Source organism: Bemisia tabaci, chromosome 7 (genome assembly GCF_918797505.1).
Source record: "Bemisia tabaci chromosome 7, PGI_BMITA_v3".
Lineage (NCBI taxonomy): Eukaryota > Metazoa > Arthropoda > Insecta > Hemiptera > Aleyrodidae > Bemisia > Bemisia tabaci.
The window spans coordinates 29869205-29884494 of record NC_092799.1 but is presented as its reverse complement, the minus strand read 5'-3'; the positions used below and the strand labels follow the sequence as shown (position 1 = coordinate 29884494).

The 15290-nt window shown below is 39.0% G+C and overlaps 1 protein-coding gene across 14 annotated transcripts in view; it reads right to left on the bottom strand.

Moving 5' to 3' along the window:
* LOC109041486 (pumilio homolog 1) overlaps positions 1–13222 on the bottom strand; it is a 376227-nt gene extending 363005 nt beyond the window's left edge. For 8 of the 14 annotated variants that reach the window (XM_072302964.1, XM_072302966.1, XM_072302963.1 and 5 more), the window contains exons 1-4: positions 12870–13221; positions 9397–9495; positions 7608–7820; positions 6628–6792 (exon numbers count right to left, since the gene is read on the bottom strand). In XM_072302964.1, the coding sequence (XP_072159065.1) occupies positions 6628–6792; positions 7608–7820; positions 9397–9486 (468 nt within the window). In that variant the 5' untranslated portion in view covers positions 9487–9495; positions 12870–13221. Of the gene's footprint in view, positions 1–6627; positions 6793–7607; positions 7821–9396; positions 9496–12869 lie in introns of all 14 variants that reach the window. The other 6 variants (XM_072302962.1, XM_072302960.1, XM_072302961.1 and 3 more) reach the window with 2 other exon arrangements.
* Positions 13223–15290: the final 2068 nt, after the last annotated feature.

Below are 15290 nucleotides of genomic sequence, written 5' to 3'. Positions count from 1 at the left end.
AGATCAAGCACTGGAGTGCGGGGTACACAGATGATGTCGCAGCTTTTTGCGAAGGAAACTGTGTAACGCGCTGTTAACGCGAAGAAAATAGTGAAAAGCGCTTCTTTGAGCGGGGAAAAAACAGTGAAGCGCGAAGGTCTCCATGTGGACAGCAATGTTAAGACAACCTTAAAAATGCGAAGGCTGACTCCAAAAATGTGATGGCTAAGAACTTTCTGTAGGCTGATTGATGAAATCGATAGACAAACCGATAGGCAAAGAAGACATAGGGAGTACGGCGCGATCCTATTGGTTGAAATGGGGGGTTCCTGTAGACTAAGGGAGAGAATGGTGGACTAATTATCCGGTCTCCCGTGGGTTGTCGTTAGTTCTGCCGTGCTAAGGAAGAACTCCGTATGAACATTCGAGAGTTGCCAAATTTCCTCTCAGAATATAGTTATTTTTTAAGAAAGTTATGAATATTTTTTCCTCGACATTTTCAGGAGCTATAGGAGACATTCCGGGCAAAATTATCTGAAAAATTGGAAGAAAAGTATTCATAAGTGCACCAGGAAATTCGTGTTTTATTGAAGGAAATTTGGCAACGCCTGAAGGTTCATACGGCGTTTGTCCTTAGCACGGCAGAGTTATTCCATTACCTCTACCTCCTTTGTCTGTTGCAACCACCCGCTTTCACCAATAGGATCCCTCCGTATCCCTTTTGTCTTCTTTGTCTATCGCTTTGTCTACCAATTTCAACAATCAGCCCGCTGCACCCCTAAGGGAAATGATCATCTAATGTGTGATACCGCGGTCTTATTGGTGGCTGTTCAGTGTTTATCTGCAAAGCGGAGTCAGGCCGATCAACCTACAAACAATAACAACTGCCACCGCCTCTTCCTCTCAGTTCTCTCTAAGAGAACACCCTGTATTAAAGCACCTGGCTCCAGCAGCCCATGAAAACGAACGGCACGTATTCTGCCGTGCTAAGGAAGAACGCTGTATGAACATCCGAGGGTTGCCAAATTTCTCTTGATAAAATACGTATTTTTGACAACATTCATGTACATTTTTCCTTCAAATTTTCAGACATTTTAGATTAAATTGCGTACGAAATTGACTACAATTTTTGGGAAAAATATTCTCAATTTTCTCAGTAAATTAGGTTTTCATCGAGGGAAACTTGGCAACGTCTGAAGGCTCATACGGCGTTCTTCCTTAGCATGACAGTATCCCGTTCCAAAAAGAGCAAAAAAAGCCGGTTGGTCGTGAAGCAGTGCAAATTCCCTGTGTTCCTTCCAATTTGCCCCGTCTCCGCACGAGTGACGGAAAAGACATCCGAGGATCCATCCGGCGGTGGCGAGGGGTGGAGGGCGGGGGGATCCCGCATGAGGCACGACTTCTATAAATAACGGAGACTCGAAAGCGAAACACCGACTCCATCCAGAGCGGGAGCGGGCGTCCGGGTCCAGGCTCCGCGCCGACCGCGGGCAGGAATCCGCGGACGAGAGGATAGAGCGTCGCGGACGACGCACGACGCGCCGAACAGGGGAGGCAGAGGAGCAGAGGAAAGAGAGGAGCAGAAGAGCAGAGGACACCGGCTCATCCGCAGCATACCACCACCGACTGCCGCGATAGCTGCCACATTGGGCTCCCGTCATTTCGACAGGGGTGCAAAAACTCCTCGACCGGGCGGGTCGCGATTAGAGTCCCTTTATACTGAGAGTCATGACAACACCCCCTCATAGAGTCACAAACGGGAATAAAGATTACACAAATTGAACGTTTTTTGTAATCTTCGATCGGCCCATTCTCAGATTCTTTTCTCCGTTCCTTCTCTCATTCTGTTTGCTCCTAGCCGAACCCTTAATTCCCGGGTCCATTCCAGATTATTATCTTTGCAATCGGCGAAAATGTAATATTTATTCCCGTTTGTGACACTGTGAAGGTCTAAAATACGGGAACCAATCAGAAATGGATTCACATTGTCTTTACTCTCAGTATAAAGGGACTCTAAGGAAAGCCGGCGAAATCGCATTTTAATGCCGCAAAATTGCGCTAAAAATCACGTGTTTCTCGATAAACCGCGGGAAGAATCACGCAGTGCTCCCCTTTCATGACCGTCAAAAATTCCGGAATTCGGAACTTTTTTGTTTCCATTTCTCCCATTCCATGATCGTCAAAAGTTCCGGGATTCTTTTTGAATTGTTTCTGAAGTTCCGAGGAAGTTTCGAAAATTGCGAAAGACTCGGAGTCGGAACCTTTCGAGACTTTCAAAGGTCCGGGAAAAATTCAGGAAAATTTCAAAATTTCCGAAATTTGGAAATAGTTCCGGGAAATTGAAGCACTCGAATCACGTGTTTTTCGCAAATTCGCAGCAATTTATAACTACACAGTTGTAAAAAGTCAAAATTTGGACTTTTCTGAGAGACAGGCTGTTTTTAAAATGGGAATGCTAAGTACTTTCTGCACCCCTGATTTCGACAGGTTCTTACCCCCCCCCCCCCCCCCCCCCAAATTCACAACTTTTTCTCATGATGGACCGGTAGGCTCATTTTTCGAAATTTATAGACAAAGTTACAGACAAAGAAAACAGAAAGAAATGTAGCGTTCGTATAAGTGGAGGCGAATGGTTGCAAAAGACAAAGGGGGTCGGTAATACACTCACTATCGGCATTCGGCAACCCACTAGGGATCCTACTATACAGTTGTTCCATCAACAACCACCCGTATCAAGAAAAAATGGGATTGCATCATTTTCCCTTCGTCTATCAATTTCAATAATCAACCCGCAGAAAAAATAGATTTCAGAGACCCTCCACTAAAAAGCTAAACAGTGTAATCGTGTCAATAACACCCGCCCGTAATAAATGGGATCGCTCCATTTCCCCTTTGTCTACTTTGTCTACAGCTTTGTCTATCGATATCAATAATCAGCCCGCTGAGATAGATTTTCGAGACAATGCACTACCAAGCTAAGCAGTGTAATCAGGCGAGGCAAAATTTAGGCTCGGAGGTTAACGTTACGTTTTATTAATTGCTGATAAATAGGCAACTTTTTGAGCAAAAAGTAAAAAGTAAAGAGTGAAATTCGCGTAATTTCAGAACTTTCAAGCAAATTCTAACCCGTTCTTTATAGTCATCCGGCATTAAAAACAAACAGTTTTTTGCCTCGCTTATAAAATTTGGTTTTTTAGACGTAAATCCCTAACCAGAAACCAATTTAATTAGACGTGTGACGTATTAATACTGGAGAGACTGTATGCAAATGAAATAAATTCAAACTATTATTTATTGTCATAGGTCGAAAGTCCGAGAAATTTGGACAAAGTCTTGAAATATTATTCAAACTTGTATCAAACATATGCATAGATACAATCAAAATTTCATTCATCAGCGTCAGATTCTGTTAGACAACGGTAAAAAGTGATCAGATGTTTGTCAGACAAACAAGTGATAAGAAATACAATTAATAAAAAGATTCATACAAAGAATGTGAAACTGAAATCGCCTTGAGTCGGATAGAAACAAGCTATAATGTATTGTCATTTCCGTTCACGAGAGATGAAACGTTCACCGGCTGTTTCAACCACAAGTGCGGAGGATACCACTATTCGTGTCTTGGTGTCGTGAATTGCATAGCGCCCCAATTGAAGGCGTTTTAAGCGCGTCCGCGCTGCGCTGAGTTAGGCGACCGCCGATGTCGCAGTGCATTTACATTCGGCACGAAGCAGTGCAGAGTGCAGTGCGAAATGAGCTTTACTGGAGCGAGTCTGCGAGTGGTTTTGGATAGCTTTTCGCGGCTCGGAACGATTCTTTAATATAATACACCAAAATGAAAAAAAAAAAAAAATTACGTTCTTTATTAAAAAGAGAAGACGAAAAAAAATTATTACTTTGGTGATCTGATACTTCAATTTTAGCCAATGTCTGGGGAAGCTCCTTCCAGAGAAGAGAAATGAAGATTAACGAAATTCACATAAAATGTGAATGTAATACGGTCCTTTTCATGAAAGTGGCGGAATTGTTTCCAAATTTTGAAGAGTTAGAGTAATATTTCTTCTCTGAACGTAATTCCTTTCTACTCTCAGTGTTAATGGATGGATCATTACTTTCGGAAAAACAAATTTCGATAATTTCCTCGTCTTTGATAGTTTAAAAATTTGAGGATCTAACTAGCCTTTAAAGGGGGGGGGGGGGTGTTTAAAAGTTAAAGTATCTATGGCGGCCTTTGACACTGTAATCAATGAGGATAGTGCATTAAACATATCAGTACTAGCAGAAGAGTGGTAAACTTCATCACAGTAAGACCTATGGATGAAATGCAACAATCACTCCACCAAAAAAGGATAAACTTCTTCAAATAAAGATACAGAAAGGTTCCCACGATGATACATGGCATTATATTTTTAATTCTGAAGAAATGAGTGAATGATGGCAAGAGTTTCAATTTGAACAGAATATTGATCTAATAGCAGCCAATGCACAGAGCTGTCACACGGCAGGATTGGTTTTTATGAATTAGTGGAAACAAGACAACATCCAGCGAAAGATGACACAGGAGAGGTTTGTTCGCTGTAAATAGGTTGGTGCAAATTTACACAGTCTTCGTTGGAAAATTGCAAAACTTCAATAACCACAACACTTGACAATGAGCCACAGGATTTTTGTTGCTTTCGAGCTAAGTAAAACTTTGGTAGGGACATTTTAATTTGCTCAGAATTTAAAATGAGATAGTTTTTTTCAAATTAATTGAAAAGGAGCCAAATTAAATTGCAGAAAGAAACTAAGTGATACTCGGGTTCTAATGAGATTACTGAAGAAAGAAACTTGACTCAAAGATACGATTCAAGACACATTTTTCTTACTTTCCCAAGTTTTAAAAATGCTGATTTTTCCCTCAGAGGAATAGTGCGTAAGATAACCTGACAGCACAACACAGTATCTCAGAAACTGAAGATTAACTATGGTGTGAAGTGATGAACTAGTAAAAATCTACATCCACTGAAGGCCAATGAATTATGAAATGGATTAAACAAATTGGTTAAAGATTCACTGAACAGCTCATCGTCAGATCATTAAAATACCCAAGTGTAATCAGCAGTTCTTTATTTGATATTGCTGAGCAAATTATAAACTACTGAGAATTCCTTCGATCTGTTTCCTGATTTCACCCTACATCTCCCAAGTTTTACCTGATATTTCTTTGTTGAATTTGATTCCCTGATTTGGTTGGTTTGATGCGTATAAACCCACATATTCTTATTAACACTCGTACAAAAAATTCTGCCAACTGACTTAGAGACACGCTTTTTGCTCACCTAAAAAAACTTGGTTTGCTACCTTTGAAATCGAGTTTGAATAACCAAGTCTAAGATCAATTTTTTTCATGGATGGATGCTCCATTCGAACCCACCGTTATACTTTCTTGTATCCCTCTTCACTGAATGTTACTTACAAATAGTTGCATCTACTGTATATGTCTTGTGACCTTCTTTTCTTGAGCAAAGTAACACCTTGAGAATTTTCTTCCTATCTAAAATTCCAACATTTACAACAGCCGTAAATGCCTTAATTTCTCATAATAGAGTTGGACCTAGAAATCAAGGTGGTAGCTGATTCACTAATTCATCTGGACCAAAAGATGGTGACTTAGCCATTGTGCTCATAATTCTGTAAGAGCTGTAATAAGTTAGTTGCTCTGGTCACAGAATCGCTTGCAGAATTGTTTTGATGGTTTAAGCTTATAGATTAGCAAAAAATAATAAGATCCATCCAAATGCTTAGTTTCTGCATTGAATATAAATGGAGACACTGCCCTTTGAACGAAAGGGCGTATGACATCACCCCCTGTAGTAGCAAATACCATGGTTATATCCACCTTGAAGTGATCAATAAGTGATACACACATTTGCAATGGTTGCTTGATTTAAATGCGGATGAAACCATGGTGGAAGAAACCATGGTATGCGCCAATGCGGTGAACGACATCATGCGTCAAGTTTTAGGGAGTACGATATCTCCATAAATATTGACCGTGGTAACTTGTTGTTTGGACAGATCTCACTACTTTTAGCTGATCTATAATCTGAAATCATCAAAACTTGTTTCTAAGACTAGCGCGACTGACCCATTCTCATGGTACAGGAAAAAGGCTTGTTGGAGCACAATTTTCCATTTTCTGACAACAGCGGCAGTACCGAAGTGCTTCAGCATTCCAAAGCAAGCGTACCGATGACTTACAGACAAGCACTCATTAGAACACCTTTAGCTTTGCTTTATTCTCATTCGACTTTCACTAGTTAGACAGGTCATATCACCAAGTTGGGCCTCTATGAGACCTTCATTAGAACCACTTTTACCAAGGATTCTCAAAGTTTCACTGATGGTGCACTGTCAAGCCTCTTGGTGATCCACTAACACCGGATGCAACTCCTAAACGACTGCAATTTTCATCTGAATGACCTAAAATATAGTCAGTAAATGGTTAACTGTGGACCTAATGGCTCTAAATTTGGTTTGCTTTTCGACTTCCTGTTCACTCAAATCATACTCTATCTTTGCCTTTGGAATTTTGCCGTATTATTCACTTAAGGTTTTTGTAACTGCTATACCTTTGCATAAAAAGTCGAAAGGGAGATCACTTACTTGTCCGTTGCGTTGCATTTGCAAATGGGGCTGGTGCTGAATGATGCCCGGGGGTGGGCCAAGATGGTGCGGTCCATGAGGAAACATCATTGGTTCTCCAGCTCCCTCGTTGTGGTGTTGATGCTGATGTTGATGCTGCTGTTGTGCCTGTTGATGCTGCGGATGCTGAAAATGTTCATCAATTGGTCAATTATCAGAAAGAAAAAAAAGCTGCAAAGTATTTTCATGAACACAGAATAAAAAGGGGAGAAATTCCATTTGTTATAAAAAAAAGAAGAGAAGTCCAAACGCAATCTGATACTGGGTCGGGTTGATGTAAAATACCTTTTTGGGGTTCATTAGGAAGGAGGCCCAAGTTCAGAAATGGGCAGAAAACTAGCTACTTCTACTAGGTACTACTCCTCTTTTGGTTTATTTTGCAATTAATGTAGATATGTTAGACTATAATAAGTAGGATATTTCTTGCTTTTTTTTTTCTTTTAAAAGAAATGTTCATGACACATGAATGTTTCAATATTTCATGTTGTCAAGGTTTTTATTAGTTACAGCTGATGTCGGTTGAGTTCTTTGCTTTTAAAGTGCTACTTCTATACAGAACCGCTTATTCAATTCTAACAACAGCATCTTCCTTCCAAGCTGATGTCGGTTGAGTTCTTTGCTTTTAAAGTGCTACTTCTATACAGAACCGCTTATTCAATTCTAACAACAGCATCTTCCTTCCAAGATGTTTGACTTTATAGAATCAGAAAAATTTCGAAGCCTTACAAGACAAGTGTTAGCTCTGGGTTCATTCCTTCACAAGTTGACTGAGAGCTTTGTCCTGTGTGATTATTCCACGCTATATTTACCATCGATCAAAGGAATGATTCTCTCAGTGGCAAAAGAGCTGCCTGAATGTACCGTTTGTGAACTCTACTATTGTTTAACCCTACGCTGCTTTTGAATCAAAGATTTTACTATTGTGAAGGTCTTGAACTTACATGATCAACAAGGACATCATCTCCGAGAGCCCATCTCATCGGAGCCAGCTGCGGTTGCTGAAGCGATTTTTCAAACGGCTGCGGAGGATGCTGCATTAAATATTCCGGCTCAGATTGAGGATTATGGAAAATGTAGCTCACCATACCATCTTCTTGAGAGCGCGACATTGGCATTTGACGAAGATCTTCCGAATTACCTGGCGCGATTGGTACCTAGAAATAAATCATTTTAGTTCTAAGTAAATGCACAAAACGAGTGTTTTATAGGTTAAAAAATGCATTTGGATTAAAAGGGAGATTCCGTTGAGCACCTTTAGGCAAACCCTTCATTTTGATACCTACTTTTTAAGCGGAGAAAACACAATCTCTGATTCAAAGTTCTCAAATTTGGAAGGCTTGATAATACCAAAGAAATGCTGGCCCCTGTGAGAAAATGTCTATCATTCTAAAAAAAAAAAAAAAAAAACTGTAGATGTCTTCCCTCGTTAATTTGAAATTTGTGAGCTTTCATCAGCGAGTGAATCACCTCTGCACTTAGAAATGGGGCAGCCATAATATTCTGTAATTCGAAATCAAGAACAACACATTTCAAACTGTCAGAGCCATATGCTCCATAATTCTAAAAAAATGTATTAGCTTCCCTTTAATCCAATTTCATAAAAAGGGCACAGCATATTGCCATAAGAAAGGCAGTCATTTTGATATTAAAGTGATTGGCCATCCCAGGTTGAACTGAAGGGCTTCTTACTTGTACCCCAAATTTTCCAGATGAGAGGACTTTTTTCACAAAAAGGTTGACGTTTGTGCACCCATACTTTTTACAGAGTGGTGCAGGACTTTAAAAAAAAAAAAATTTAGAAACCCTTTCGCAAGATGATCAAATTAAGAGGCTCCAAAAAATTATTTTCATGTTCTAATTCTGAGTTATTGAAACAGAAAATAAGATTCTGCACCTAACATTCTGCTGATTACCTAGTGACAGAGCTGCTACTTTTTTATAGGCAATTGAATTAGAGGCTGATGCAAATTAAAAACGCCCTTCCAAAATTAATTTAAGATGTGCATAAACACAACAAACTTACAAAAATTACTTTAAAGCATACCTAGACCTTCCCTAAATATATATGATGGAAATGATTTCAAGCATCGCTTTAAGCTTGACTGATAAGTAAAGTTACCACTGAGAATATACTCATTGCCAGTTTTTGTGTTAAGTCATCTTAATGTTTTGTTTTATCCTACTATGTTCATGTTCTTGCCATGTCTCCTGCATGACAACATATTGAGCTGGAAAGGAAAATAAACTGCACAACCAAGAAACATAATTATGGGTCTCAATCCAAGCAAATGAAGTTCATTGTATCCCTCTTTGTTTCTTAAAATAACTGAATATAAGATGCAGTAGCAACACTTCTGATTTCAGAAGTCAAATTTCTGCAAAAAGATACATATATTACCCAGGGAAGGAAGATATTTTAATCTTCTTTAACATTTGCATATATTAGGGCAAAAGTTGTGCAGGATGCTCTTGAAGAAAATGACAAGGTACCTGAGAACTTACACATTTGAATTTTCGAACAACAAGCAAATACTTAGTACGATGCAGCAAAACCTAAGCCCACCATAACTGATCAAATGAACTTTCTGATCCTATCAGGAAGATCCTGTTATTTGGCTGAAATAGATCTAGAGATGTTACTTGAGAGAGCTCATGAAGAATCTTGGCAAAAACTAATCAAATCTGTCAAAGTGAAAAATGGAAATGAGAGTTAAAAATAGGTGTCCATACCTGGGAGTTAGATTGGCGTATCATTTGCGGTGCATGTCCATTAGTTTGATTCAACATTTCTGTTGACTCTCCGCCACCGAGCCACTTCATTTATAGATGCTGCAGAGAAAAAACAAAAAAAACTTGGTTACATGATTTTCAGAACGATAATAAGGTAAATAGTGTTGAGAGGATGTTAAAATCTTAGCTGCAACAAGAACTAGAATCTTGTGAAACTAGTGGAAAGTTTTTTGGGAGAGGGACATTTTCCTCAGAGTAATTGATAGATCTATTTTAAGCAAGAGAGTATTGTGAACACAATTCTTTCGTACGTCACTTTTATTATCATACAGAGAAAAATTTGGGCGATATATTGGTATCCATTTAATGAAGATCTTTTCCTGACATTTTTTCATTTGCTTCTTTAAATTGCATGAAAATTCTTTCTTCACTGAATCCTAATCTTTCTTACAATGTAAGAGTTCTCATCGCATTTCTTGAGAGTTTTGAGACTTCAAATTTAGCATCCCTTGCACCGCTACTTCCTCACTTCAGCACTTTTCTCTTGGTTTAATAGAAAGTACGTACATTAAAAACGAAAGACAAAAATTACGATTGAGAAACCCTCAGTTTTTAAGGGTTGCTTCAATTTAGGGGTTAGTAACCTACTAGCTGATCTCGTTTCTTGTCTTCATTTTTTCTACTTAAAAAATGCCTTTTGTTAAGTCTTTTGGATTTTTACCTTAATGACTTAGTTCTGCACATCCCTAAATTATGGTTCTAACTTCATATAAATCTACTATTGTTCCAATTATTGCTCTGGTACACCTTCAATTGGACATATTTCTGACAAATGGAACTATGTGCATTAAGACATGAACTCTGAGACCCATCAGAACATATGCATTTCAGGGCTCTTGTCAAAATGCACATAGCTCCGTTTGATAGAAATAAGTCCAATTTGCATAGATTTTCCCCTGGCTCCCCTTACAAAAGAGGGTCACAGTGTCTCATCAAAATTTAATTATGAGTATAGCCAAGAGTTTCCTCTAACGTAACTGTTGAGCCTATATTTTACTAATGGGTCCCAGAAGTTCAAAAAATTAGCAGAGAGGATCGTTTGCTGAATGCTTTTTTGGCTTGCGTTTTTCATTTCGGCATTGCTGTGGCACAAGGGCTTAAATTTACTCTGTTTTCATGAAGAGTTTGTTTGTTCCCATCATTGCTTCATTTTGATACCAGAATGTGAGAACGGCTTGTTACTTAATTGTAGGGGGATAAATCTTGGCTAAGTTACCCTATTCTCCATGGACATTTGGTAAACATAGGTTGAAGGACATCAACAATGAGCTTAGGGGTTTTTTTTTGTTTTTGACCGGCGGTGCAACCAATCACCAAACTGCGTTCTTTAACTCACTGGTTGGTGCTGACATCACGACCAGCTGAGCCACCGCCGGTAGATTTGCGCCCACAAATCTACCGCTCGGAGCACTGAAGATTTCTCCGGTACTTTCAATCCTCCAGTCCGCCGGTGGACAATCTAACCCTACTTCAGCATGATCTCAGGCCAAAATAAACAAACAAGCGAGAAAACTGGAGAAAATGTGGGTATTTCGTGCCGCCGCTAAGTCTGATTAATCTGCATCGTCACTGTCGTCTATGTATTGGCCATTTTGTACCAAAATGGCGACCGGTGGTTCCACCGATTAGAAAAAGAAAACCCCTCTTAACTAGGGGTAAGCAGTAAAAGTAACTGAAACACTAGAATGTTCTGATTGAGAGGTTGGATAGTCGGGAGCAGTGACTCGACAAACTGTCAAGACAAACAAGTTAAGTCCATAAAAATTAAGGTTCAGCTCTAATAAGACACCCTTTGAGATGTTGAGGAACGATAAAACTTTAAAGCATCGTACTTCCTATACTTGAGACCAGCGCCTTCCAAAGTCGTAAACACGCATTTCTAACCTCAAAACTGCAATTAGATTCTAGGAAGTGCAGGCTTTTCCTATCAAAATCAGAATTCTCACAGAAGCCTTCTTCTGATGAATTTGATCCTAGTAAGAAAACAGCAAGAATCAGCAAAATCAAAATCAGCAGGTGATTGACCTGCATACAAGCATAGAAAAGACATTACACAATTTATTTTAAAACAAGACTCCAAAAGCATTCACCTGAGTCTGTCTGATGTTTCCGACTACAACAAAAGCAAGACAGAAGAATCCAAAAAGCATCCAAAAGTTCCTTTTCAAAGTTTTAAGCTTTGATTTTCCTAAATGTAAAAATCAACAAAACCCAAGCTATTGGTGACCAAAAAATTTTAGCATTGGTTAGAATGACGTCTACATAGTATTATCATCCTACATATAGGAAAATGCAGTACTGAGATGAACTAAATATCTGATTTGGATCTATGAATAATAATACTCTTGATTGATTAGAGAAAGAACGAGATAATTTTTAGGGGAATCAAATACAATTTTTGACAGCTTTGTTTATTTAACCTATATGGAGTTTCAGAAGTCACCTAACCATCATAAAGGAATCTAGTCTCTTCAAAATTATGCAAAGAGGCAAAGTGGCTGAGAGGCAAGAAGCACTCTTACAAACGTTCCGTTGAAAAGAAAATAATAACTGATCTAAAACTGTTCATCCCAAGAGGAGGCATGTTACCAATAGTATCTCTGATCGGCCTTCATGTGTTTCCATTGAATAAAGTAAGCAATCCTCAACTTTGAAATTACGTTAACGAAAATCAATCAGTCGTAAACACCCTTCTGAACTCAATAACTTCAATGGATGAAATAAAATACAGATGAATAACTATAGAACTGTGTTTTCCAAATAGAGCTCTCATCATGGCAGCGCAAGTCACGCACCAAGTTAGTGTTTTGTGTCAAATACTTTGATCAGTGCTGAGTTTGCAAACAAAATTAGCCTGCAAAAGTGGTTCAACATCAATGTATTGGATGGATGAACCTTCATCATAGAAAAACAATTGTAAAAATAGAGCGAGATGGAACAGTGGAAACTAAAATATGGAGCGATAAGGTCAGGCCAATATTTGACTAAGGGCACTCAACTGAAAACTACATTCTTGCAGTAGTCCCTAACTCAAAATAAATGAATAAGTGGTATCAGAAATCATAAAATCTACTCAAACATAGGGTTTCTTTGTGGAAAATTGGTCAGAAGTAAATTGCAGTATCAATCAATATGTTCTAGTTGTGATAAACAAGAACATACTGAACAGGCAAACAGATACCTCATTAGATAATAGAAATGGTGAAGACGAGGAAAATATCTACAAGGACCTAAATGCTACTGCTAGGGCAAACGATACAATTTCTAAAACAAAAAAAAGTTGAGTCCAATGAACCATATTTTCGTTGGATTAGCTTGAACCTGTTTTCAGGTGAATGCAGAGTTCAATCAAGAGGGTGATCTCTAGGCACAATGATACAAGGAAATAATCACGTAAATGGTTCAAACCTCACCAAAAAATGTTGAAAGTAAGCGAAACGATCCAAGGTAGTAATGATTTGTCAAATGCCGGCAACACCTTCACTTTTATTTTTGAGAGAAAAAATTAATAAATAAATGAAACTGGATGAAACAACAAACAAAACAATCGAAAATGAAGTACTTCTACTTCATAACCCGGGTACGTAAAATAAGTGATCACGTTTATAATACAGTCACTGACTTATTTTATATCACAACGATAATTAAAACTCTCACTACGATTAAAATATTTACAAATTAATCCTCCATTTAGGAGGTTGAAATTTAGACACTGTACATCGAGCGATCAATTTCGTCTATACATGCGACATCTTGGTTCAGGCAGGCTCGCGCAATGCATCTGGGTAATATTGTTAAATGGCCAATCACGAAACAGCTGTCTCATGAGCCTCACTAGAGTCCCTTACGAAATTGAATTTTTTTCCACTTCCTCCTACACATCAATCCATCCCCTTTATTTGCCCCCTTTCCAGATTAGGTGCGCACATATTTTCTTGAAGTACAAATTTCTTGAAGTACAAAAAGTTACACAATTATGAAAGTATAAGGGCCAATGAAACAGGAATTAAGCATTAGACCTCTGCTATAAAGGTTTCGTCGCAGAAGGTCTGAATTATTTTCGGAGGGACGGAAAAAATTGTCATGAGGAGGAGGGTTTTAGGGGGTGTTCTATCTGCTTTGCTCGGATAAATTTCTCCATTTATACCAAGGATATGCCTCAAGGAATCCAGGAAAACGCTCAAAATTATTGCAGGGCATTCTCATCTGACTTGAATGCGTACCATATTGGCAGAATATTCGCTCAACATAATATCGCGAAAAGTTAGATTTTATCCGGCATCAGACATAGGTAAAAAATTCCGATGGGCCGGTCATTATTCAGAATACATAATTTAAGACAGGTCTCCTTTCTTCCTCCATCGCACAACAAAAAATTTCGTTATGGATTTACTGTTAAATGAAGCAACCGTATTTTTCGCAAATTCATGTGCCGTTTACACTGCTTATTGGGTTTCTAAATGATGCAACTATTCGGCCTCTGAGGCCACGCTAGGAAGTATCTTTTACTTTGAAGGCGTTTCTCATGCATCGTCACTCTTCATCATACATTCTCTTGAGGCAATCGCATTCAGGGGAGGTACTTGGAATCAGATCTCGCTGCACATTTTGACTGAACTAATAAACGATGAAACGATGTGATCGGCCACTTAATGTTCCCCTTCAGTTTCAACATAACATAGGCAAAACAGTCTAGAGAAGCGCAATCATATAAAGCGAATCAAATGAACCGAGTTTAACAGAAAGGAACCAAGCCACATCAGCCATTGCCAAGTTTAACTGGGCAATTATATTTTTTACGAGAGAACGTTTGTTCGGATTTCTTTGAGAATTTTAAGGAATTTGCTTCGTACCATGGAGAATTTTCACTGAAATTTGCACGAAAATCCGCACAACCGTTTGCATGTAAAAAATTAAATTGCCCGATTAAATTTGGCAACAGTTGATGTGGCTTGGTTCCTTTCTGTTTAACGCGGTCCAAATATCTGAGAATTATAAACCATCACAATGGCGTCACTCCATTACCTTTTATCGAACCGATAAACGGTGTTGTGAACCTATTGGTATCAGGGCCGAATTAAGGGGGAAGCCACATGGGCCGCAGCCTATGGCGGCAAATCTACGGGGCGGCAAAAATGTGCAATTTTTTAAAGAGTAGGTATAAAAAAAAAATCGGATTTATAAAAACAAAATTACAAACGAGAAAAGACGACAAAATCTCTCATTTCCTGAGCGTATAGTAATTTCTAATTGTGTCGTCTCTTAGTGACACAGCACCTTCAATAAGTCGCGTTAAGAGAGAGACCAAACACGCAATTTGGCCTGGAAATGATGACGAGGACTTCAGATCAAAAGGAGAAGCCCTCGGCGCGGCGATCGGCATTTAACACATATTAGCGCCTACAAGACTGCGTGAATACTTCACACGTTGCGTTGCGTCCAGTCCAACACAGTGCGTTCAGCAGCGGTCGGCGTGAAACGCATAGCGCCTACAAGACTGTCGGAATACTTCACGCATTGCGCCAAACACGGTGCGGTCTGCGCGGCGCGGCGGCGGAAGTTAAAATCATTGATCCACATTTATGTTAGTTCTTTCATAATTTTTTCGTTCATTTCTCATGAATGGAAGGCCTTGTCCACACAGAGGTAGGTTTACGGAACTTGACTTTCGCGCAAAGTTCCGTGAACTTTTGCTAGTAGTGTTGACAGGGCCTACCCAAAAAATGTGTTCAACACGAGTAAATGCGTCTTATGCACTCCTCCCCCGCTAACACGTTCATTTGATGGTTTTTATCGAGTTTCAAAACGAATGAGAAGGGGGCGGTAAAATCTAA